Source organism: Carassius carassius, chromosome 32, assembly GCF_963082965.1.
Source record: "Carassius carassius chromosome 32, fCarCar2.1, whole genome shotgun sequence".
Classification (NCBI taxonomy): Eukaryota; Metazoa; Chordata; class Actinopteri; order Cypriniformes; family Cyprinidae; genus Carassius; species Carassius carassius.
In genome coordinates, this window is record NC_081786.1 from 690,001 (window position 1) to 717,690 (window position 27,690).

General features: G+C 35.8%; 1 protein-coding gene across 1 annotated transcript in view; it reads right to left on the reverse strand.

Annotated features, from left to right (window-relative positions):
- The window catches only part of LOC132113341 (cysteine-rich motor neuron 1 protein-like), a 59,815-nt gene extending 35,681 nt beyond the window's left edge, over window positions 1-24,134 (reverse strand). Inside the window, 3 exon segments of the mRNA XM_059521138.1 lie at window positions 11,545-11,706; window positions 12,230-12,382; window positions 23,915-24,134. Of these exon segments, the coding sequence (XP_059377121.1) occupies window positions 11,545-11,706; window positions 12,230-12,382; window positions 23,915-24,134 (535 nt within the window).
- Between the last annotated feature and the right edge of the window lie 3,556 nt (window positions 24,135-27,690).

A 27,690-nucleotide genomic window follows, 5' to 3' on the forward strand; every position in this document is an offset into this window, starting at 1 on the left:
TTGGGACGTTTTTTAAATTTTAATAAAATGAAAACTAAAAGACTTTCAAATCACATGAGCCAATATTTTATTCACAATAGAACATAGATAACATAGCAAATGTTTAAACTGAGAAAGTTTACAATTTTATGCACAAAATGAGTTCATTTCAATTTTAATTTCTGCTACAGGTCTCAAAATAGTTGGGACGGGGCATGTTTACCATGGTGTAGCATCTCATTTTCTTTTCAAAACAGTTTGAAGACGTCTGGGCATTGAGGCTATGAGTTGCTGGAGTTTTGCTGTTGGAATTTGGTCCCATTCTTGCCTTATATAGATTTCCAGCTGCTGAAGAGTTCGTGGTCGTCTTTGACGTATTTTTCGTTTAATGATGCGCCAAATGTTCTCTATAGGTGAAAGATCTGGACTGCAGGCAGGCCAGGTTAGCACCCGGACTCTTCTACGACGAAGCCATGCTGTTGTTATAGCTGCAGTATGTGGTTTTGCATTGTCCTGCTGAAATAAACAAGGCCTTCCCTGAAATAGACGTTGTTTGGAGGGAAGCATATGTTGCTCTAAAACCTTTATATACCTTTCAGCATTCACAGAGCCTTCCAAAACATGCAAGCTGCCCATACCGTATGCACTTATGCACCCCCATACCATCAGAGATGCTGGCTTTTGAACTGAACGCTGATAACATGCTGGAAGGTCTCCCTCCTCTTTAGCCCGGAGGACACGGCGTCCGTGATTTCCAACAAGAATGTCAAATTTGGACTCGTCTGACCATAAAACACTATTCCACTTTGAAATAGTCCATTTTAAATGAGCCTTGGCCCACAGGACACGACGGCGCTTCTGGACCATGTTCACATATGGCTTCCTTTTTGCATGATAGAGCTTTAGTTGGCATCTGCTGATGGCACGGCGGATTGTGTTTACCGACAGTGGTTTCTGAAAGTATTCCTGGGCCCATTTAGTAATGTCATTGACACAATCATGCCGATGAGTGATGCAGTGTCGTCTGAGAGCCCGAAGACCACGGGCATCCAATAAAGGTCTCCGGCCTTGTTCCTTACGCACAGAGATTTCTCCAGTTTCTCTGAATCTTTTGATGATGTTATGCACTGTAGATGATGAGATTTTGCAAAGCCTTTGCAATTTGACGTTGAGGAACATTGTTTTTAAAGTTTTCCACAATTTTTTTACGCAGTCTTTCACAGATTGGAGAGCCTCTGCCCATCTTTACTTCTGAGAGACTCTGCTTCTCTAAGACAAAGCTTTTATAGCTAATCATGTTACAGACCTGATATCAATTAACTTTATTAATCACTAGATGTTCTCCCAGCTGAATCTTTTCAAAACTGCTTGCTTTTTTAGCCATTTGTTGCCCCCGTGCCAACTTTTTTGAGACCTGTAGCAGGCATTAAATTTTAAATGAGCTAATTAAGTGGATAAAAGTGTACAATTTCTCAGTTTAAACATTTGCTACGTTATCTATGTTCTATTGTGAATAAAATATTGGCTCATGTGATTTGAAATCACAAGCTGCGCTTCCTTAAGTCCATTAATTCCACGAGGCAGCAAACATTTAAAATGTATAGATGGAACCACAAAAGTTTCTTGAGAATGCAAACGTTTTCGGAGAGAATGCAAAGTGTTACAAGGGAATGCAAAGTAAAAAAAAAAAAAAAAACGCAAAGCATTTTGCGAGCAAACACAAAGTTACCTGGGATAATGGAAAAGTTTTGCAAGTTTACGAAAGTTAAAAAAATTATGTTTTTCTGAGCAAATGCAAAGCTACGCAGGGAAATGATAAATTTTGCATTTCCCTGCTAATGCTAAAGCAGGTGAACACAAAGTTACTTTGGGGATTGAAGAAGTATTGCAAGCGAACAGAGTTTACAAAAAAAACCTCAAGAGGAACACAATAGTATTGTAAGTGAATGAAAAGTTTTGCAAACAAACGCAAAGAAAATGCAAAAGTATTGCAAGAGAGAGTAAAGATTTTGGGAACAAACTTAAAGTGGAAAGCAAAAGTTTTGCGAATACATGGAAACTTTTTCGGAGTAATAAATGATTTTAACAAACATAAAGTTGAACACAAGGTAAGCTGATGTAAAGGGGTTTGCAAAAAATATGAGCGAACGAAGTTTTGCAAACTTACATAAAGGGGAATGTAAAACTTTTGTGAAATAAACTTAAACTTAAATAAAGTTTTTTTGAAAAAACGTAAAGGGAAATGCAAGTTTTGTGAACAAATGTCAACTTTTTGGGGAAACTTAATTGTGAGAACAAAGTTAACCTTTTAAGGGGAATTCAAAGATTACAAACAAACATAAAGGGCAATACAAACTTTTGCAAGCAAACAAAACTTTTCTTCTGGGAAACGCAAACGTTTTATAAGGGAACGCATGTGCATTAAAATTTTAGAGCAGAGTACAGTGCTTCCCATTAATTAGCTTGATTTCAAAATTAATTGAAAATAAAATCTCCAACATGGTGTTTTGCCAAAGCATCCATCAATCGAACCACAAAATCAAGATATGGTTTGTCGTGCTGCATGAAGATTACAGCATTTCACTAGAATTGACATGAGAAACATTTGTAATCCAGTTGTGACAGAAACTTACAGCTCTCTCGGCAGATTTCTGCCAAAAAAAATAAATAAAAATTGAGGGTTTCAATCTTGCAGTTTTTAAAGGGCTAACCCCCGGTTTCACAGACAAGGCTCAAGCCTAGTCCTAGACTAAATGCAAATCTGAGTTGTTTCAACTGAAAGAAACTTGCACTAACTGATCTTAAAACAGTCCAGTACCTTTGCTTTGTCTTAAGATGAACACTAGTAATGCTTATTTCTTAGGCATGTTTATAAAAATTGCTTAAATGTCCTAATTGAACTATGGCTTAATCCTAGGATTAGGCTATGCCCTGTCTATGAAACCGGGCCTAAGTATTGTAATTTTACTATTGTAATGTAAAATGTTCAAATCAATCAATAAATAATTTAAATATATATATATTTCCAATAAATTAGAATTATATTATAATTATATTATTATTATTATTATTATTATTCCTAAAGCAGCAGTATAATATACAATTATATTATTATTATTATTCTTTTTATTTTTATTAATTACACAAGTGATATAATAATAGCAATAATAATAATAATAATAATAATAATAATTATTATTATTCCTAGGGCAGCAGTATAATATACATTTATATTATTATTATTATTATTTGTATTAATTACACAAGTGATATAATAATAGCAATAATAATAATAATAATTATTATTATTCCTAGGACAGCAGTATAATATACAATTATATTATTATTATTATTCTTTTTATTTTTATTAATTACACAAGTGATATAATAATAGCAATAATAATAATAATAATAATAATTATTATTATTATTATTCCTAGGGCAGCAGTATAATATACAATTATATTATTATAATTATTTGTATTAATTACACAAGTGATATAATAATAGCAATAATAATAATAATAATAATTATTATTATTATTCCTAGGACAGCAGTATAATATACAATTATATTATTATAATTATTTGTATTAATTACACAAGTGATATAATAATAGCAATAATAATAATAATAATAATAATTATTATTATTATTCCTAGGACAGCAGTATAATATACAATTATATTATTTTTGTATTATTAATTACACCAGTGATAATATAATAATATCAATAATAATAATAATTATTATTATTTTTATTATTCCAAGGACAGCAGTATAATATAAAATATTATTATTATCATTAATATAATTATTAATTACACGTTCATTCATCAGCATCATTCAGCCTCTCGTGAACACTCTCCTCATTGACTGCATTGTGGTTGTAATTCCCTCATTGTGTGCGTTTGGGAATATGAAGCTCTGATATGGCTGTGGAGACGCTGTGATCCTCCAGGGTCTATTTTGGACGCCATTCAGGAAAAGAAAAGAAAAGAGAGAGATTGAGTTTCTCTGCTGTGTTGCTATTACAGGAGCAGCAGCTACTACATCGAAACACTGTTGACTTCAGGATGCGTGGAAATAAAACACACCAGACGTGCAGGACAAACATACTTCTAACAAATGCAAAGACAGCTGCACAAATCTACTGCTTAGTTACTATCACTCATTGATGTACTTTATTTACCAGTCCTTATCAAAGATAGAATGCTCCACTATAAATAACGAGCAATAATGTCTTGTAATGCATTAGTGACAGTATTTTCTGTTCATGCTTTAAAACTCTTCAGTGCACTCTCTTCAAATAAGAGTTATTTAACTATTATCTCAAAACATATATTGTATTTATTAGATTTTTTTCTCATTGTGCATGTTTATTGTATTTTTTATTGTGCTATTAAAATGCCTTGCATCTTATGTGCTGAATGAAATCCAATATATGATGCATTTCATAGCATTTTGCTTTTGATAAGCATTTGTGAGAAGTTTTTTATTCTGCTTTAATGAGAAGGAAAAAAACACAAACTCATGATTCCTATCTGCATCTGAGCCAGATTACAACTATATTATCAAATCTCAGCTCATTTTCACACGCAAGATATATTATTTCATGCCTAATCCTGATTTCTACTGATTTTCTAATTTATGCATTTTTGCATTATAACTTGTAACTCTGCTATTTTGATGAGATCACTTTTTTTGTGAAAAAAACCACATGATGGTGAGTTTAACTGATATTTTATAACTCAGCATCATCAAATAAACTAATATTAGGCTCTTTTGTTACAAATCAGGCATGATTGAGTGTGGTTATTATTGTTTTTAATTGTTTAATTTTTAAGATGCATGCCAACCTTTAAACAACATCTCAAGCTTGTTCCTTTCTAATCATTCTTGTTGTCTTGTGAAAGCCTGAGAAACAGTTGTTTTCAAACTAAACCAGTTGCATTTTTCAGTGTCCTCCGTCTGCTGCTGGGAAAGAAAATACAACAGCATGAAATTATCAAATTGCATAACATGATTTGCACAGCGGTATCTTCCAGAAGTCAGTGGTTTTACTGATGGAGTTTCTAGCCCTTTTTCTCCCCGTGCAACCAGATGCAGGCCGAGGATGTAAGAAGAGCTTCTTCACCCCTCGAAAACAGCAGAATCCCGGATAAACAACTGGAACAAGACGACAATCAGGACAGTCCTGAATGGGCTTCTGGGTCACAGAGACTATTAATTAACACTACTAGGTTATTTAAAGCCCCAAAGATGCAGAGAATAAAGCCAGTGTGTATGCAGCTCATAGGAAATGTAAATTCTCATAGGAAACCGCTGAATAAATACAGTATCTCTACTGAAGGGTTTTCTTTAGCTCTGCTTCACACAAAGCTCACATTGATCGACTTCCTCTCTGAATATTGTCAGGGAAGAAAACGACGCAGAAACGCTCTGAAATCACCTCTGTCCTGTAGCTGAATGAATGACTCTTACACAAGCATTAGTGTGGAGTCCAGGACACTGCCATAAAGGAAACATACCGTGCTATATTTTTTAAAATTATTATTTTATTATTTGTTCTCCACGGATATCACATAGATACAGTACAAGGAGGGGAACGAAACCCAGTTGGGTTTATACAGAGTTCCACTCCACTTGCATGAATAAACAAAAAAAGGCACGCAGACAAATAAGTTGAAAAACATATTTTCAGAAGCATGATTATCCTAATGGAAGTAACTTAAAGTTACAGATGTTAAAGGGTAATAGTAAAGGAGGATCAAAAGTAAAGAGCAGCATATGAGGGTCAGTAAGACTATAGTATACTGCAGGGTACTATAACAAAAACTGTCATTGTAAAATCAAAAGATCTTTCAACTGTTTTTTAAAGACAAGCAAAGAAGACCTTAGGGACAAACTTAATTTAGTCCATAATTGAGGACCCCTAAAGCTGAGGTCAGTTTTATGACCTGAAGTTCTAGAGAACGGTAAGACAAGATTTATTTCTCTATGCCTTGTTTGATGGATATGAGTATCTGAAATAAAAGTAAAGAAGTGTTGTAATGTTGGTGGGAAATCTTCTCTCTTATAAATAAACTTATGAATAAATATGCACGATAAATAAACATTGACTTTCTCAATTGATAAAATCTTGTATCTGAGAAATAGAGGTGCAGAAGGAGCATATTTAGAAGAGTAGGAAATCATACCCGAGAACTTCTTCTGAATTTTAGCAATTTTTGCGAGATAAGTGGGAAAAGTAGCACAATACTAGACAACCAGACAATATTACAATAATTCATAAAAGGAAATAAAAAGCTGTAGTAAAGCGTTAGATGAGCAGATGAGTGAATTGAAGGTAAAACAATTCTTAGAATATTTAACACTTTGGAGGATCTTGTACAGACTAGATCAACATGTTTGGACCAAGTTAAACCTTCGTCAATCAGGACACTGAGAAATTTTGTTGAAGCCACTTGAGTAACTGGAGCTCCATCAATTTCTATACAAGCATGTTCTTTGGGGTAGAATTTATTAATATTGTGAAATATCATAAAATTACATCTTTTGACATTGAGCGTTAGCTTGTTAGTGCGAAACCAATTTCATAATATTTTTAACCCGTCATTAACATGTTGGATCAAGGTGACAAAATCCTTGTGTACTGCAATGAGATTGGTGTCATCTGCAAATAATATGGGTAGGAAATGATCACAACAAAGGAATAAATCATTAATATAAATTAGAAACAATAAAGGACCCAGAATAGAACCCTGAGGAACCCCAAATGAAATTTTAGAAGTTTTAGAAAGGAAACCATTGAGATAAACAAATTGTTCTCTGTTATTAAAGTAATTGCGAAACCAAACTAAGGCAGTACCCTCCACTCCATATCTATTAAGCTCAGAAATCAAAATATCATGTGAAACAGTGTCAAAAGCCTTACTTAAATCAAGAAAAACACGAGAGCAAATTTTTTATTATCAAGGGCATTTGATATATAATTTAAAAGCTGTATTAATGCATGTTCTGTTGAATATTTTTTCTGAAACCCATATTGGTGTTTGTATATAATGTTATTAACAATTAACTGTTTATTTAATCGTTCATAGACGAGTTTCTCAAATATTTTAGAGATACAGGGCAGAATGGATATGGGACGATAATTGCTGAACACCTTTGTATCACCAGATTTAAAAATGGGAATAACTTTTGCAATTTTAAGAGCTTGGGGAATAATTCCAGATTGAAATGATAAAGAGATTACATAAGTAAGAGGTTGAATAATATGATCAATAGTCTCCTTAAGGAAGATACTCTTAATGCCATCGTGGCCAGGGGCTGAGTTCTTTAAAGAAAAAATAATATCTCGGACCTCCTGCGTAGTTGGGTGATCAAGATTAGGGAGGGGAGAGTACCGCCCATTTATTTGGCTACATGGATCATTATCAGTTTTCTGGATATTGTGTGCTAAATCAGAAACAATTTTGGTAAAGAAATTATTGAAGCCATCAGCTATATCAATAGGGTCTGATAGACACCTATCGTAGTCCCTCATCTCTGTGGATGCAGATGCAGCCTTCCTATTACGACTCAGTACCTGATTTATAATGTTCCAGGTTGATTTAATGTCATTAGAGACTCGATTAAACTGGTCGGCATAAAACTTTTTTTTAGTCGCCTTATTTAAGCTTGTGAATTGGTTCCTATATTTTTGGTATGTTTCTAGGTTATGAGGAGTAGGCTTGGTGACAGACTTGCGATACAACCGATTTTTCTTTCTAGATAATTTCCTCAATTCACCGGTAATCCAGGGTTTGTCTCTAGCTACTCTGGATTTCACAGCTATCAGAGGAAAACTGGATTCCAGAGCAGAATTAAAGAGAGTCAAAAATAAATCATAGGCTTTAATAGCACCCTGCAACAACATGACCTCATCCCATATGATAGAGCTGATGGCTAATTTGAATATTCCAATATTTTTAAGGGTAGAAATTTACAGAGTACAGGGTGTTAAGAAAATGTGTCATTATGGAGCCATGTTTCTGTAAATGCTAGAGCTGAGAAGGAGTGTGACAAGGTAGATAAGAAGGTTTTAAAATGATCGAAGTTTTCTCTGAAGCTACGTGCATTCACAAGAATCGTGGAGAACGAGGTTTGATCAGAATGTGTAGGAGACAAGCAAGAAAAGAAATTAAACTGCTGTTCGGTATAATATTCACACGACAAATTAACAGAGTTCAGATAATTGTTATTGGAGTCAGGATTAAAAAAGGTTTAATAAATTCCAGAGTTGTTGTCCATGTTCAGCTCAAAGGGGTTCAGAGTCCGTGAATTATTTCCAGTCACTTGTTATGAAACTAGAGTCAATTGATGTCATAATAAGGAAATGTTAAGATAGTACCTTGTAAGAACGACATCACACCAAAAAGTCTCACGTTCCACCAACACATCAGGGTTAATCCTTTCACTCAAGAAACCCGAACAATCCATTGGCAGCAGTGGAAACAGGAGTTCTTGAGACTGAAATGATTCATTTATATTCATCCAGCTGATTTGATTCCCGTATCGCCAAAACCTTCACATCCTCTGGTCGTAATCCATTTGTCTTAATCCACACTTTGCAGTTCCGGGTCCATGTTGACTGAATCTTTCCATTTTTACGTAGTAATCTAGCATCCTTAGCAATATCGGCATTCTTCTTAGTGAGATATTCGTTGAGGTAAACTTTCGTGACCTTCAATTTCCCCCCTTGTCTCAACAGCGCGACTTTGTGTTTGTGGTTCACAAAGCGCACAACGATGGCAGGAGGCACAGGGATCGTAGAATGACGCTTCATAGGTAGCACGTGACAAGCAGAAAAGTTTTCACTCTGAACTTCAATATCTTTGCTCACCAAGAATGAAACAACCTGCTGTTCCAGAGATTGGGTCTCTGTCTCCGGTGCATTAGCAGCGAGGACTCCTGCCACTGGATCCGCCACCCTCGCATAGGTACGGTGTTTCATTTCCAAGCCAGTTATGATGAGGTCGTTCATTCTCGTGTGCTGTTCAAGATCGTCGATTCGTTTCTCCAACATAGCTATTTTCTCATCTTTCTTCTTTTCTCTCTTTTCATCTGTGCAATCGTGGGCCCCCCATACTTGCTTAGGTTGTTTTCAAAAGTGTAATTAGTATAATAGATTAATGTGGTGAAATACTAACAAAGCCAGTGCTCCATTCAACAGCTGAGCTGCGTGCCGCCATCTTGAAGTTGAATAAATACAGCGATTATACTAATACCATAATATATATTGTATAAGTGCCATGGTTTACCATGTTTTTGTTTTTCTTTAGTACTATGGTAATACTACAGTTTTCCAGATGCTATCATGATGTACGTAAAATACCACAATGTTCTCAGAAGGACAGGTTTCTGACATTAAATGAGATTGAGATTAAATGGAAGATTTCCCAAGAAGACTTGGAGCACAAAACCAGTCATGAGTGTAATTTTTTGGAAATTGGGATTTCTACATCATCTGAAGCTGAATAAATCTTCTCTCCATTGATGTGTGGTTTGTTCGGAGGACAATATTTGTCTGAGATACAACTATTTGAAAATCTGAGGGAGCAAAAAAATCTAAATATCGAGAAAATCATCTTTAAAGTTGTTCAAATGAAGATCTTAGCAATGCATATTACTAATCAAACATTAAGTTTTGATATATTTACTGTAGGAGATATCTTCAAAATATCTTCATGGAACATGATCTTTACTTAATATCCTAATGATTTTTGTCATCAAAGAGAAATTTATAATTGTGACTCATACAGTGTATTGTTGTTTATTGCTACAAATATACGTCTGTGATACTGATGACTGCTGCTGTGCTGCAGGGACCAACATTTTCTTAACAACATCTCAAAGTGTGCTCAGACAAAGTCTGTGATTAAAAGCCTCAATACAAACTCAATCGTTTCTCATCAAACAATCTGAGCTGCTCTCCAGACTCATTTTACAGCCCCATACTCTGCTTATTTCTCCGAAATAACTTTAAGGAGAAACATCTGAAACAAAGTTGATACTTCAATGAAACAACAACCAAAAACTCCATCAAATCTGCTGAGATTTGAAAGAGCAGCTTCTCAGTGATTCTGTTTCCTCTGTAAAGATGTTAAAGCACAATCTGTTGTCTTGTTAAGCAATAGCGAATATTTAAACATCTACAAACTCCATTAATGGCGCTATGAAACGTTTCCATGTGAGCATGTTCAGATTTATGCAGACTGATTCAGTAAAGAGCATCCGAGGTCAAAGCAATCCAAGCTGTTATTGTCATTCAAATAAAAGCCTGATCACAATCAGTAAATCCGTTGCTAATGCATATGCCATTATTTATGTCCTCAGTCGGGGATAATTAGTTACTCGCTGGTGACGGGAGAAATCTCTCACGCCTGTCACACAAAGGCACAAAGCCTTCACTTAAGGTGATATATTTGCTCGTGAAAATCAGACACACACACACACACACACACACACACACACACACACACACACACACACACACACACCTTCACACACATATCATCACACACCCTCACACACACCCTCACACACACACACACACACACACACACACACACACCCTCACACACACACACAAACACACTCCAGATTCAGCGGAAATTGGTTTTATAAGCGCAGAAGGGCCCTTTGTAAACAATGCATATATCTGAGATCTCAGACACTCGTTCATGAAAGTGAAGTGGCTCTTTGTGAACGTGTTGTTCTTTACACCGGGGACACAGTCTTCCTCCGTCGTGTGCGCTCGCAGGCAGAGGAGGCTGTGTTGACAAGCAGGGTTTACTCATGGAAATACTGTCCAATGCACACTCTGTTCAGAGACCAACTTTGGATTCTAGTCAGCGCAGAACAAAGCCAGCTCAGTCCCACCGCCCCGTGTGGCTTTTTTTGGGGTAAGCCCTGGTTTAACATCAATTTTCAGTACAGTTCACGTGAAGAGAAACAATGAGCCGAGCTCCAGCGACTTCAGCACAACATCAGAGGGAAGGAGGAACTAAAATAGGTTGCAAATGGCATTTTGAGATATGGAGAGGCCCGAGTCTTTACTGACCTGAACTGAACTCATCTGATCCATAAAACAATGACTTTTAAAGGGATCTCCCAAACATGACCATGCACATGTTGCAATACTATTGTATTGCACAAGTCAATGCACAAACAGATGTACATAATATCTATTTCTACTTCTGCAACACAGCTATACTTTGTTATGTTTATTGATGATGAGAGGAAAAAATATATCTTAATGCTTTCTCGTTCCCTCACAACAGTTTTGCGTTTCTTTGAGAAATGTTGCATGCCTTTACAAATGTTTCACAAAACTGTGCTTTTGCATGCAAAGCCTTCTAGTTTACATGAGATCATGAGCAGAACAGAGGCCAAGTCTCAGAAGAACATCTGAACACATGAGCTTTTATGGAATATCTTTATATGCAGAACCATTAAGAGTCACCCTCATGGACATCAGTGTTGTTTTCAGTGTGAATGTGCTTGAAACTATGTGTTACCTGCGGCTCGCTGGCACTGACTGCGGTTGGCGTACGTGAAGTGATCGTCGCAGCTCTGAGACGAACAAACACAGCCGTCGGCCGTCAGATTACAGCCAGAAAACACACACGCCGGGTTCACGGGACCCACAAACCTGTGTCTGTGATCGTGACGGCGAGAAGCTGAGAAACACAGAGATATACAGGTCAAACACAGGCTAGCGATGATTAATTTGGCATATTAATCGCCACTTACTCTAATGTAAACTTGGACACATTTCTGGTTGAATGAATTTAAATTAATTTATGTTTAAATAACTTTGTGCTGAACATAAACACTGTGACACGATGGTTTATGAAAAGATATATCAAGTATTATTAACCTTTTAAAAAACATGCCACAAGAGCTGCGTGCTTGTCTGCTTTGGGACGTGTTCCAATCCCGACGCAATTAAACAATAAAGGCAATAAAAAGATTATTGTGCTGATACTAATCAAATCTAACAAAAGTTTATGTTTATTTAAATGCTAAATACCGTTCATTTTATATGGTGTATTTTATGGAGGGCAAAATATATTTGTTTAAAGGGGTCATACAGTATGATGCAATTTCAATTTTTTCTTTCTCTTTGGAGTGTTATAGGAACACCATATATATATATATATATAAACAATTAAACACACATGTAACACACATGTAACATACCTGTTTTCCCAGCATGCACGCAGGTATCTCTGTCAGGAAAGCTGTAGGTGCGGATGCAGGAGTGTTTGGATCCACACACACACTGTCCGTCCACACGCTCACATCCGCTCAGCAGCGGACAGCGCTTGTCTGCATCCGGCTCATCGGGTACCACTGCAGAGAAGAAGACAGCCTTACCATGGAAATCAGACTCGTCTGTCTGGCTCGTTTATCTCCGTCTCAGCTATCACTGAGATTTGTTTGCGCTCCTTCCACCGAATGGCACCAAACAGAGAAGCTTAAATAATGTCATGCATGGAAAGATCTCTAAAATGTCTCAGTTGTTTCAGTGAGATGGTAAGAAAGCAGAGACTTTCACCTGTTGTTCTCAGATTTTCCTTCATTAAAAAAGCCTCACAAGTGTCTACTCTAATGTAGGTTAAGTATTCAATCATCACGTTTATTAATATATCTCAGAGTAAAAGATTTATAGCTTTACATTATATGATCACGCTCTTATTCATTTAAATGCTTTTAAACATTTCAAGCGCGGCAAGACAAAATAGAATGCGCTGTCTGTGAATGCCCCTATGTGACACACACACACACACACACACACACACACACACACACATACAATGCATAGACAGGGCACCAGAATCCAGTTCTCTTGAACTAAGCGCTTGAACTAACAATAAACATCCCAAAGTGCCAGTTTTGTCGATTATCCTCATAAGAGCAATCTTAAATGATTTATATAAAGTCTAAAATGAACAAAAAGAGTTGTGAGAGAATGAGGCGAGATCCATAGACAGTATATAAGCGGTGAGATCCGCGTGTCTGTCTGCTCTTAAAGGGACAGCAGCCAATAAAGCTTCCTGTCAGTAAAGTTAAAGAACAAAGGGAACAGAGAAAATGACTCGCTGCTCTTGACTAAATAACTTTTGTAGCTTTAATAAGGATTAACTATTTAATTTATAGTTTATGCAGTGCAGACTGCATATAACTTTGATAACTTTATTAAATTTCTGTATATTTCCTAACTGTTAAGACAGGAAGGGCAGGAGTAAACATGAGATTTATTATGGGTTTATGTTAGCATTGTTTTAAGTTTACTTAAATTAAAAACTGTTTTTGAAGCCTAATAATAAATGTAAAAAATAAAAAAATCTGTAGCTGTATTAATATCAGTAATACTGGCCTTCATTCATAAAAAGATGCCATTTAAACAAGTATTTACAAGTAACAAGTATTTGTTGTTTCTACATTAATTTGATTAACTGTGAAATTATTACATAAAAAAATATATTAAAAATGTACAAAAACATTTCTTTTTTATTGCGATTAATTGCGATTAATCACAGAAAAAATGTGTGATTAATCTAGTTAAAGTTCTTAATTGATTGACAGCACTAATATATATATATATATATATAAGAAATAAACTAAAACTAAACTGAAATAAATAGAACAAAAAATAGAAATCATCTTAAAAAGCACATAAACAAACTAAATTAAAATCAATACTAGACAAAGCTAATTCAAAATATTAAAATATACTTTATATTTTAGAATAAATAATAAAATAGCATTGATAAGTAGTAAAAATAATGCTATGTCAGTATCACTGATATACTATTATAGTTTCTGTTAATTTTCTGAATTAAATTTTAGATTTTCTGTTTTTCATTTTAGTTCAATTATAAGTAATTTTATTATGTTTTTGTCATTTATTTAAATATTTATTTACTGGCTTTATTTTATTTAGTTAGAGTTATTTTCGAAAATTTAAGAAAATTTTGATTTTTTTTTTCTTGCCAACAAGCAAATAAATATATTAAAGGTGAAGTACTAAAACGACTAACACTAAAATAAAAGTCCTGAGGAGAAATAATAAAATAATTAATTTAATAATAAATGAAAGATAAATTGAATTTAAAAAAGCACAAATATATTAATAAAGCCTAAATTAAAATTAAGTCGAAACTGAAAATATAACAAATACAAATTATTTTAATATGAATAAAATATTTTATAATAAACAAAATTAATAAATACTATAATTGTGTATACATAATACTAAAATAACACTACTAAGCTCAATATGCTATTATATTTTTGTTCATATTTTGATTAAGTTTCACCTTAATTTCTGTTTTAGTAATTGTACTGTGTTTGAGTCATTTTTATTTGTTTTAAAAAAATGTTTACATAGCTTTTTTGTTTTAGTTAATCTAGTTTTCATTATTTAAATTAAACTAAATGAAAAAGAGATTAAATAAAGTTTCTTTTATTTTTTCCCCTTTTCTACATTTGTTTAAAAGAAATTCACGTTTCAAGAAAAATATTTTTAATGGTTTTAATTTTACTTTTAGTCAATGATAATAAACCTGCTTAGTCCTGTAAACTAATCTGACAATAAATACTGACAATAAAACCACTTGACTGAAACATAAAGGAGCCCAGAAAGAGCAACCTCAGAGTAATAGTATTGTCCGACACTAGAAACAGCTCCAGTCTCTTTAACTTTCACTGCTTCAGGTTTCTCGTGAGCTCTCCTGGAGTCTCACATGCATCTCTGTGTTATTCCTCTGCCACCCGCATGTGTGTTAAATAAGTCTGGAGTATCCACATCAGATGCAGGTTCTAGCTGAAGACTCCCCAGCCTGCTGCATGTGAATAAACAAAGACAAAGTGGCTTCAGCAGCTCCTACGAATGTTCCCCCATGATGCTCTCCTGGGGCTTGGCAACTTGGCAAAACTATAGTATTTTTGGAAAGTACAGTGTTTTTTGGGCCTTTTCCATGATAATTCTATAGTACTTTAGGGACAATACCATGTATTTGGACATGTAATATGGTAAAACTACAATATTTTGGGGCAATACCATGTTTCTGGACATGCACCATGGAAATACTACAGTATTATTGGGCAATACCATGTTTTTGGACATGCACCATGGAAATACTACAGTATTTTTGGGTAATAGCATGTTTTGGACATGCACCATGGAAAAACAACAGTATTTTTGGGCAATACCATGTTTTGGACATGCACCATGGAAATACTACAGTATTTTTGGGCAATATCATGTTTTTGGACATGCACCAAGGAAAAACTACAGTATATTTGTGCAATACCATGTTTTGGACATGCACCATGGAAATACTACAGTATTTTAGGGGCAATGTCATGTTTTTGGACATGCACCATGGAAAACTACAGTATTTTAGGGGCAATGTCATGTTTTTAGACATGCACCATGGAAATACTACAGTATTTTAGGGGCAATGTCATGTTTTTGGATATGCACCATGGAAGTACTACAGTATTTTAGGGGCAATGTCATGTTTTTGGATATGCACCATGGAAATACTACAGTATTTTAGAGGCAATGTCATCTTTTTGGACATGCACCATGGAAAACTACAGTATTTTAGGGGCAATGTCATGTTTTTAGACATGCACCATGGAAATACTACAGTATTTTAGGGGCAATGTTATGTTTTTGGATATGCACCATGGAAGTACTACTGTATTTTAGGGTCAATGTCATGTTTTTGGACATGCACCATGGAAATACTACAGTATTTTAGGGGCAATATCATGTTTTTTGGACATACACCATGGAAATACTACAGTATTTTAGGGGCAATATCATGTTTTTAGACATGCACCATGGAAATACTACAGTATTTTAGGGGCAATGTTATGTTTTTGGATATGCACCATGGAAGTACTACTGTATTTTAGGGTCAATGTCATGTTTTTGGACATGCACCATGGAAATACTGGTGCACCATGGAAATTCCATGCACCATGGAAATACTACAGTATTTTAGGGGCAATGTCATGTTTTTGGATATGCACCATGGAAATACTACAGTATTTTAGAGGCAATGTCATCTTTTTGGACATGCACCATGGAAAACTACAGTATTTTAGGGGCAATGTCATGTTTTTAGACATGCACCATGGAAATACTACAGTATTTTAGGGGCAATGTTATGTTTTTGGATATGCACCATGGAAGTACTACTGTATTTTAGGGTCAATGTCATGTTTTTGGACATGCACCATGGAAATACTACAGTATTTTAGGGGCAATATCATGTTTTTGGACATACACCATGGAAATACTACAGTATTTTAGGGGCAATATCATGTTTTTAGACATGCACCATGGAAATACTACAGTATTTTAGGGGCAATGTTATGTTTTTGGATATGCACCATGGAAGTACTACTGTATTTTAGGGTCAATGTCATGTTTTTGGACATGCACCATGGAAATACTACAGTATTTTAGGGGCAATGTCATGTTTTTGGACATACACCATGGAAAACTACTGTATTTTAGGAGCAATACCATGATTTTGGACATGTACCATGGAAATACTGTAGTATTTGGGGGTAGAGATCCATTACTATTCTAAAAGAGAGAAAAATAAAAAGCTCAACTCTCAACTAAAAAGCTCAACTCTCCCACTGATCTCATTGTCATCTAGGAAAAGCAAATGAGGTATAATATGTTTTCTGATTTATTATAAGGCCCAAACAGGCTAGTACATTAACCTCATTCTTAGACATGACTGAACACTGAAACAAAGCAGCCAGATATATACTCCCCAGCCTGCTGCATGTGAATAAACAAAGACAAAGTGGCTTCGGCAGCTCCTACGAATGTTCCCCCATGATGCTCTCCTGGGGCTTGGCAACTTGGCAAAACTATAGTATTTTTGGAAAGTACAGTGTTTTTTGGGCCTTTTCCATGATAATTCTATAGTATTTTAGGGACAATACCATGTATTTGGACATGTAATATGGTAAAACTACAATATTTTGGGGCAATACCATGTTTCTGGACATGCACCATGGAAATACTACAGTATTATTGGGCAATACCATGTTTTTGGACATGCACCATGGAAATACTACAGTATTTTTGGGTAATAGCATGTTTTGGACATGCACCATGGAAAAACAACAGTATTTTTGGGCAATACCATGTTTTGGACATGCACCATGGAAATACTACAGTATTTTTGGGCAATATCATGTTTTTGGACATGCACCAAGGAAAAACTACAGTATATTTGTGCAATACCATGTTTTGGACATGCACCATGGAAATACTACAGTATTTTAGGGGCAATGTCATGTTTTTGGACATGCACCATGGAAAACTACAGTATTTTAGGGGCAATGTCATGTTTTTAGACATGCACCATGGAAATACTACAGTATTTTAGGGGCAATGTCATGTTTTTGGATATGCACCATGGAAGTACTACAGTATTTTAGGGGCAATGTCATGTTTTTGGATATGCACCATGGAAATACTACAGTATTTTAGAGGCAATGTCATCTTTTTGGACATGCACCATGGAAAACTACAGTATTTTAGGGGCAATGTCATGTTTTTAGACATGCACCATGGAAATACTACAGTATTTTAGGGGCAATGTTATGTTTTTGGATATGCACCATGGAAGTACTACTGTATTTTAGGGTCAATGTCATGTTTTTGGACATGCACCATGGAAATACTACAGTATTTTAGGGGCAATATCATGTTTTTGGACATACACCATGGAAATACTACAGTATTTTAGGGGCAATATCATGTTTTTAGACATGCACCATGGAAATACTACAGTATTTTAGGGGCAATGTTATGTTTTTGGATATGCACCATGGAAGTACTACTGTATTTTAGGGTCAATGTCATGTTTTTGGACATGCACCATGGAAATACTGGTGCACCATGGAAATTCCATGCACCATGGAAATACTACAGTATTTTAGGGGCAATGTCATGTTTTTGGATATGCACCATGGAAGTACTACAGTATTTTAGGGGCAATGTCATGTTTTTGGATATGCACCATGGAAATACTACAGTATTTTAGAGGCAATGTCATCTTTTTGGACATGCACCATGGAAAACTACAGTATTTTAGGGGCAATGTCATGTTTTTAGACATGCACCATGGAAATACTACAGTATTTTAGGGGCAATGTTATGTTTTTGGATATGCACCATGGAAGTACTACTGTATTTTAGGGTCAATGTCATGTTTTTGGACATGCACCATGGAAATACTACAGTATTTTAGGGGCAATATCATGTTTTTGGACATACACCATGGAAATACTACAGTATTTTAGGGGCAATATCATGTTTTTAGACATGCACCATGGAAATACTACAGTATTTTAGGGGCAATGTTATGTTTTTGGATATGCACCATGGAAGTACTACTGTATTTTAGGGTCAATGTCATGTTTTTGGACATGCACCATGGAAATACTACAGTATTTTAGGGGCAATGTCATGTTTTTGGACATACACCATGGAAAACTACTGTATTTTAGGAGCAATACCATGATTTTGGACATGTACCATGGAAATACTGTAGTATTTGGGGGTAGAGATCCATTACTATTCTAAAAGAGAGAAAAATAAAAAGCTCAACTCTCAACTAAAAAGCTCAACTCTCCCACTGATCTCATTGTCATCTAGGAAAAGCAAATGAGGTATAATATGTTTTCTGATTTATTATAAGGCCCAAACAGGCTAGTACATTAACCTCATTCTTAGACATGACTGAACACTGAAACAAAGCAGCCAGATATATACTCCCCAGCCTGCTGCATGTGAATAAACAAAGACAAAGTGGCTTCGGCAGCTCCTACGAATGTTCCCCCATGATGCTCTCCTGGGGCTTGGCAACTTGGCAAAACTATAGTATTTTTGGAAAGTACAGTGTTTTTTGGGCCTTTTCCATGATAATTCTATAGTATTTTAGGGACAATACCATGTATTTGGACATGTAATATGGTAAAACTACAATATTTTGGGGCAATACCATGTTTCTGGACATGCACCATGGAAATACTACAGTATTATTGGGCAATACCATGTTTTTGGACATGCACCATGGAAATACTACAGTATTTTTGGGTAATAGCATGTTTTGGACATGCACCATGGAAAAACAACAGTATTTTTGGGCAATACCATGTTTTGGACATGCACCATGGAAATACTACAGTATTTTTGGGCAATATCATGTTTTTGGACATGCACCAAGGAAAAACTACAGTATTTTTGTGCAATACCATGTTTTGGACATGCACCATGGAAATACTACAGTATTTTAGGGGCAATGTCATGTTTTTGGACATGCACCATGGAAAACTACAGTATTTTAGGGGCAATGTCATGTTTTTAGACATGCACCATGGAAATACTACAGTATTTTAGGGGCAATGTCATGTTTTTGGATATGCACCATGGAAGTACTACAGTATTTTAGGGGCAATGTCATGTTTTTGGATATGCACCATGGAAGTACTACAGTATTTTAGGGGCAATGTCATGTTTTTGGACATGCACCATGGAAATACTACAGTATTTTAGAGGCAATGTCATCTTTTTGGACATGCACCATGGAAAACTACAGTATTTTAGAGGCAATGTCATCTTTTTGGACATGCACCATGGAAAACTACAGTATTTTAGGGGCAATGTCATGTTTTTAGACATGCACCATGGAAATACTACAGTATTTTAGAGGCAATGTCATCTTTTTGGACATGCACCATGGAAAACTACAGTATTTTAGAGGCAATGTCATCTTTTTGGACATGCACCATGGAAAACTACAGTATTTTAGGGGCAATGTTATGTTTTTGGATATGCACCATGGAAGTACCACAGTATTTTAGGGGCAATGTCATGTTTTTGGACATGCACCATGGAAATACTACAGTATTTTAGGGGCAATATCATGTTTTTGGACATACACCATGGAAATACTACAGTATTTCAGGGGCAATATCATGTTTTTAGACATGCACCATGGAAATACTACAGTATTTTAGGGGCAATGTTATGTTTTTGGATATGCACCATGGAAGTACTACTGTATTTTAGGGTCAATGTCATGTTTTTGGACATGCACCATGGAAATACTACAGTATTTTAGGGGCAATGTCATGTTTTTGGACATACACCATGGAAAACTACTGTATTTTAGGAGCAATACCATGATTTTGGACATGTACCATGGAAATACTGTAGTATTTGGGGGTAGAGATCCATTACTATTCTAAAAGAGAGAAAAATAAAAAGCTCAACTCTCAACTAAAAAGCTCAACTCTCCCACTGATCTCATTGTCATCTAGGAAAAGCAAATGAGGTATAATATGTTTTCTGATTTATTATAAGGCCCAAACAGGCTAGTACATTAACCTCATTCTTAGACATGACTGAACACTGAAACAAAGCAGCCAGATATTGGTGCATTTGGCACAGAAACTTCCCATTTGTGGAAACCCACGCCATCACAAACAGGCTTTTAAAACCAGCCGTCGGACACCCAGCCAAAACTTTCCCTATTATTTCCTGTCACCTCAGAATGATCCGCTCCGCCAACCTCTTTTCCGTATGAATACTTTCTGTGAGGATATTTTCATATTTTCACATGACCCCGAACACTGGCGCCCACGAAGCACATCTGTTCGCGTCTACCGATCACAGAGTGGTTTGTGTTTATGTGCACAGGTTTACCAAACAGAGTCTGGATCAAACTAGAAAATCCAGAAAGATGAAAAAACTTGAGAAACTTACTTGATCTCTGATAAAAACAGCAGTCTAAAGTCTAATTTTGGATTACTTGACATTTTGACATTATAAACATCATGGCAACAAATTGGGTGTCAAAATAAGTGTAAAAGTGTCTCTACTAACTAAAAATTCAGTGTTCAAACAATGGTGTACTGGTCATGGCACTATGGCAAAACTATAGTATTTTGGGAGCAGTACCATAAAAATACTGTAGTATTTGGGGAGCATTACCATGTTTTTGGAAACGTGCCAAGGCAGTACTATAAGATTCTGGAAATGGAAATTAAAATAACAAAAAAGTGTAAAGGTGTTTCCACCGACTGAAAAGAACCAAAAAGTACCATGGTATTATCAAAGGTCTTCTGGACATGGTGATACGGCAATACTATGACTTCTTTTTATTTATTTTTTTCCTGGAAACATACTTGCTGAATTCAGATTAGTCTGAAATAAAAACAGTCTGGTCTAGTGTTGTTATCTAAAGTCCACATGATAACTAGTTTAATCAGTTTCAAGGAGGTTGATTGCACACGTTGCGCCCTTCTCAATATTGTTGTTTCTTGTATAATAGTTACGGGTCAAATGTGGGAAGCTGATATTTTATCAGTATAAAAAGGCAAACAGAAGAACATGGTGACCAGACCGAGAGAGGAGACTGACCTCAGAGGAAAGTCTTTCAGACTTCTGATAGACAAGACTAAACAGGCGGTCGAAATGATTGAACTGCTAAGATGGATTCACATTGGACCAGTTGGGAAACCTGTTTGAAAACAGTCATTATTCTGTTTGGAGACTCTAGTTGTGCTGAAATAATACACTGTAGCTATAAACATACAGTACTGATGATATAGAGGTTTTTAATTAGCATATTTGTAGGTTTTGTTTGCAGATCAAAATAAACTGCAGAAAATCATCATTAGTTTTGTCCAACAAATTCATAAATGCAGTTCAAATATTCTGACAATATATCAACAAAATCTAAACTCTTAAAAATCAAGGCAGGCATCTGTGGTTCCATTAAGAACCTTTAACAACCATGGAAATGTCATAGTAGGAAAAGATTCTTTAGATTATTATGATGTTCTTAACATGATGTTCTCTTTTTTTTTTAAGAAAGCCTTTTTGGGAACCAAAAATGATTATTCTATGGCACGATTGCAAAAACTTCCTTTGAAACCTTTTTTTTAAGTGTTGAAGAACCTTTTGAAGAACATTGGAAAGGTTCTATGGATGTTTCAAGGTTCTTCATGGAACCATCAATGACTAGAAAATTTATTTTCAAGAGCATGTGACCAATGGATGTACCCCAAAAAAGACTGATATACTTGTACAATATTCACCAATCTCTTTTCATTTTCACGTCTTCCATTCGCCTTCGGCCATGTCAAAATATAAATAGCCTCATTAATTTCAGTGCTAATGGGAGGGAAGAAGTAATTAATGATGACAATCATTAATAAGGTATTACTATCCTAAAGAGATGCTGGTTAATCAGTGGCTGGGTAATGATTTTCTGCATTATATCTGCATTTAGTCCCCTTTAAAAACTGGCCACACCGAGAATATCTGAACCTGAAAAGCAAAAGGCTTTTTATTTAGGAGCACTTGGATGTAACTAAGGGGTTGATTTTAGGATCGAGATCACGCAGACAAACTAAATCACAGCATCTTTTACAGTTATTTTCAACAGCTTACACACTAAATCACACAGTTTCTGAAAGCTGACACTCAAACAGCAGAAACACGCTCCAAATCTGCAAAATCACACACTAATTCTCAGTCTTTGACTCAGTTTTCGGTTTCATAAAACAATTTTGCAAAACACAACAACACATGATTCTCTATGTAACACACACACATCTAACAGGAATTAATATATTTGCAAATATTTGCTTTTGAGATGTGTTTGTGAGATTTTAATTCAGTGGTTAGTTTTGCAAGAGATGTGAGGCATTTTGCATTTTGCATGTGAGAGTTTTGTATTTGTGCGTAAGGCAAAAAAAAAAAAAAAAGATGCAACGTTTTGAAAATGTGTAAGCAGTTGAACAAAAAACGTAAGTCAGACTCGTTGTGGATCAGTTGTGAAGGAATTAACCCCAACACTGGCCAGTAAATAGAACCCAATCAAGGCCGTGACCCCTCGGGATGAACCCCTGACCCCACAGGAGGAAGATGAAGACGAGGAACCTTCCCACAGACCGACTTCTGCTTTCACTCAATCCCAGTGTTTAGACCTGGAGAAAGTCCAGCTCCAGCCTGCCATTATAACCTTCTCCTGACTAAACTCTCGGATATGAGCCTAACATCCCATCAGAGATCAAATCAAATCATCATGAGCCAAATCATCTCGCGCAGTTATTATTTGTATTATTATTATTAAATCAAGGAGTTACGAATTGAATGAGAATTTAGATTGGAGTGGTAAACCTAGATTCACTTTGACTGAGCAAATCTCATGAATAACTTTGATTATTCTTGATTACTTCACAATCTGGACATTATAAACCTCATTTGGAACAGAATAGGAAGTGTAAACTGAAGTGTAAAAAGTTCTGAAAGTTCCATGGTATTACTTTCTGGATATGAAAAGCATTTAAGACATATATCTATAGCAAAACTATGTTTTTTGGAAAATATATGGCAATACAAAAGTATTTTGGACAAGTAACTGTGGCAATACCTTGTTTTTTTAGACATATATATACTGCAGTATTTTGCAGGCAATACCATGATCACAGAGTTTGTAATGGTTTTACTGGTTTTAATGGAAAGGGTCTCAACTAGTAATTGGATGCATTCTATTGGTGGCTTGTTGAAACCAATAAATCCTAATGGAATATGTCCCAAAAAACACACTACTGTAAAAAGTTGATGGTTTGTAATGGTATGTGTTGTGGAAACCATTAGAAAATCTGTGATGGTTTCTATTGTTTTGTTTGTTTTTCAGTAGGGTTGTAATCTGTAACCTTTTACATTTCCAAAGTAGCCTTCCCCAACACTGCACGAATGCAATCCTGTCTGTTCTTTAGTGATATATCGATAAGCATGCATTCGGCGCGCGCGCCACTGACCTCTGCAGACACCTGTCTCGGGTGCGCGCGCCGGTCCGGTTCTGTTGAGCGCCGCGCAGGTGAGTCCGGATCCGCAGAAGCCTAGAGTCCAGTCCGGTCCACCGCACAGCTCGAGCTCCAGTCTGGAGCAGTGCTCGCATTCATGAGCCCCGATGACCCGAGAGCAGAAGCCCAGCAGCAGCAGCGCAATGAAGACCCACGACCAGCTCTGGAGACACATCGTGACGTCCACAGACGCGCAGATCCAAATATAAAATGCTCAGCAAACTTTCCCACACACTTTCAATGATGCACGTGTTCAGTGAGTGAAAAGTGTTCGTAAAGCTGTTACAGTGATGATGATGACTCAGTGATGATGGTGTCACTGAATCAAACTGAGTCTCAAACACGCGTTACAGCGAGAGAGATATCAAAGCCACGCCCCCTGACGATGACCGACGCGGAGCTCGTCCAATCACAAGCTCAGCACAAACAGATGAATGAAACATCAGCTACTTTAATCAGCAGATAGTTGCTTTTAAGTTTCTCTGTTTAGATGCACAGATACACTGCAGTGCATTGTTTTATTTCTGCCATTATTTTGTATAATTCACCCGAACCAATTCTTTAAATGAACTGATATTTTATTGTGTAAAAGTCTTTATTTTTCATGGTCAAGATGTCAACTATACTACCTCAGCATTGTCACTTCCTGCTTAATTGCAAATAACGTCTACCTCTCCGTCTACATTTATTCTTGTCTTGTGCTATGTGTCTTTCTTTCCGAGTTTCACTGCTCCTCCATCAGATCAGAGAGAGTTCAGGTCAGAAACTTACATATGTATATGTATAGAGAGAGAGAGAGAGAGAGAGAGAGAGAGAGAGAGTTAGTTATAGTTCTGTGTTGATATCCTCTCAAAGCCAGCTGATCTAGAGGAAGTGCATTATATTACTCAGAGTTTCCATCACAGGTTTTCTAGCTCTTGTACTGAGATAAGTTGAGGATTTGAGAAGAGACGCTTTTATCAGGCTAAAGGAGAGACTGGAGTGTTACAGCACACACACGACCTCTGACCTCTGCTCTGATGATGTTGAGGGTCAAGTTTCCACCTCTGTGTCAAAGGTCACGGGGTCAGAGAGCACAGGAGCCTGTTATGGAGGAACAACGGAGGACAAATGTCTTCCCGTGAGGTTTGTTCGAGTCACCTTTTTACTAAAATTAGTAAAACTAAATAACAACTACAACTTATTGGAAACTGTATAGATAAGTAAAAATGAAGTAATAAAACAATAAAAAAAACTAATATTAAAATGACAACAAATAGAAAATATATGACCTAATTTAACATATTAACAAATCTTACAATAGTATATCAATGAAACTAAAAGAGCACGGTCGCAGTAAACACAATGTATCATGCACTGAGTAGACCCAACTATGCAAACTTATTATCAAAACTGAGGCTTGTCTTTATAGCTCAAGTGTTTTTGATTCTAAACATGCAGTTATTTAGTGTTAATCAGGTTGCAGGATTGCTTCTTCAATTTCTGAATCATTCGCCACACACAAGACAAAGATGGTCAAGTTGAGCACATTGCATTATGGGATACAGTATTCCACGCAGTTAGAATTTACAATTATGCATTTAACTCATTGCACATCTTGTCAAATGCAGCAGGTCGTCCTGTTATTTTATGCATGTACTTTACATAAGCTTTGTGCTTTTGTGCACACAACTGAATGCAATGCAAGCTACATTTTGCATGATTTCTTTAGGTGAATTATTGTTATTTGGACTCTGAATGAAAGCCGTGCAGTGATGTGGTTTCTCATTGTCAAGCAGTGTTTTATTTGAAACATTCACCCATAAATCTCAGGCGTTTACCCCCAGTGCAGGGCCTTGTGTGCCAGGAGATTGTGCAAGCAGGAAAAACTCACACAGAAATAACTTCAAATCATCCGCTCTCACACTGAGAAAAACAATCGCCGTCTTCCCACCGCGCTTTGAACGCATCAAAATCTGTTTCTCACCAACACAGAGACCATAAACAAGTCTGTTTTTACTGTAAGTTCTTGTAATGAGACGCTTCATTTGGTGAACAAACTAAATCAGAAGCTGAAGAATGCAGAGCTCAGCGTTCGAAGATACCGATCCTCATTAAAACTGTGATTTGTCTTGTAAATTCTCTCTCTGAATGCTTAAACTTTCACACAACGGACATCACATCAATCACTGCTCTTCGTGGGAAGCGAGTGCTGTTGTTTTCCTGTGACTCTGAGCCGCTTCACGTCTCTGTGTGGAAGTTAAACTGCTTGTGGTGTTTTTAGAAACACACAATCACTGGCATCGCAGTTCAGAGAGGGTTGTTCTAGACTCAAAATGATGATGCATCATCACACTTGGCTGCTTTTTAAGTTGCAAACAGGAAAAAGATGTGTTGGCGTTCATTTCTGTCTGGATGAAATCAAATAAACTTGCATAGCATTGCATGCAAAAAACACCTCTTTGTGTCTTGTGTAAAGAATTTGTCCTGCTCCTTTTTGTAAGTCACTAAATGCATACATGCATACATGTACACGCAGTTATAAGACGGCAACCTGTTTATAAAGTATTAGTAGTTTATCTCATACAGGTCTTGATCAGTTCTAGATTGGTATTTGTGTAATTCTTCAACAGTGTAAAGGGAAAGCTGACTCTATGGACTGGATTAACTCATTATTGTGAATGATTCATCAGTGATGTAATTATTAAGCTTTTTCCCTTTAAATACTAGACAAATGAAAGAAAAACAGCCGCAGTATTTCTTGATGCAGATTCAAATATCATGTAAATATGGTCATATTTTGCATATAAATAGCTTGCATATGGTTATCGTGAACGACTGCTGTTTTTATGATTATTTTTTATGTTAAATATGGTACAGAAAATGCCATGCTTCTTGGACGTCATGTAAAATCCATGCAAACCTTTTTGAGATTTTAGTATATGTTGCTTTTATCATGTCTCTTCTTTGAGCCGATAGGAAGAAAATATACCAAATTCACATTTAAGAGTTTATTTTAAAAGCATATTTATCTTTAAAGAGTTTTTTTTTCTCTCACAGACACCAAACGTTACAGTTTTATTCCTCTATATAGTATCCAGGTTTGTTTACATATCATTCACACTGATTTATAGTAATGAATCTGTTTTCTGTCTGTTGACAGTATTTTCAGCATGACAAAAAGAAACATCCAAAATAGGAAAAATCCTCTAGCCTTAATTTGACAATAAAATCAAACCGGAATTATGAATCTGGCTTTATTTCCCTTCTGTTCTGAAAATGCAAATGAGTGCATATCTAATGTCTCATTTGCATATTTAAACATCATTGATTCAATGATTAGTCCAGATGAAGTGTGTGTCTGTGACGCCCCCTGGTGCTCATCACTGGAGACGCACAATCACAGACATCACGTGTGTCACAAATCACTCAATCAAGTTTGTGCATGTTGATTTTGGTGATCTTATAAATGTAGTCCATCACCAGTGAATATGCAAATGTGTCACTTAATTATTAGCTTATAACCTTGAAATCTCTGAGGTTACTTCAGGTAAATTTATAAGATGAAAGAGGTTTGTGCATTTTAATGTCTTTGACTTCCAAAGACACAGTAATACATGATGAAATAACACATTAATTAAAATTAAAATTAATGTGTTCAGTGTTCATCAGTAGTTGAAATGGTGAGAAAACTCTTATTAAAACTCAATCAATAAATTATGTATAATATGATGTAGTTATGTAATCACGAA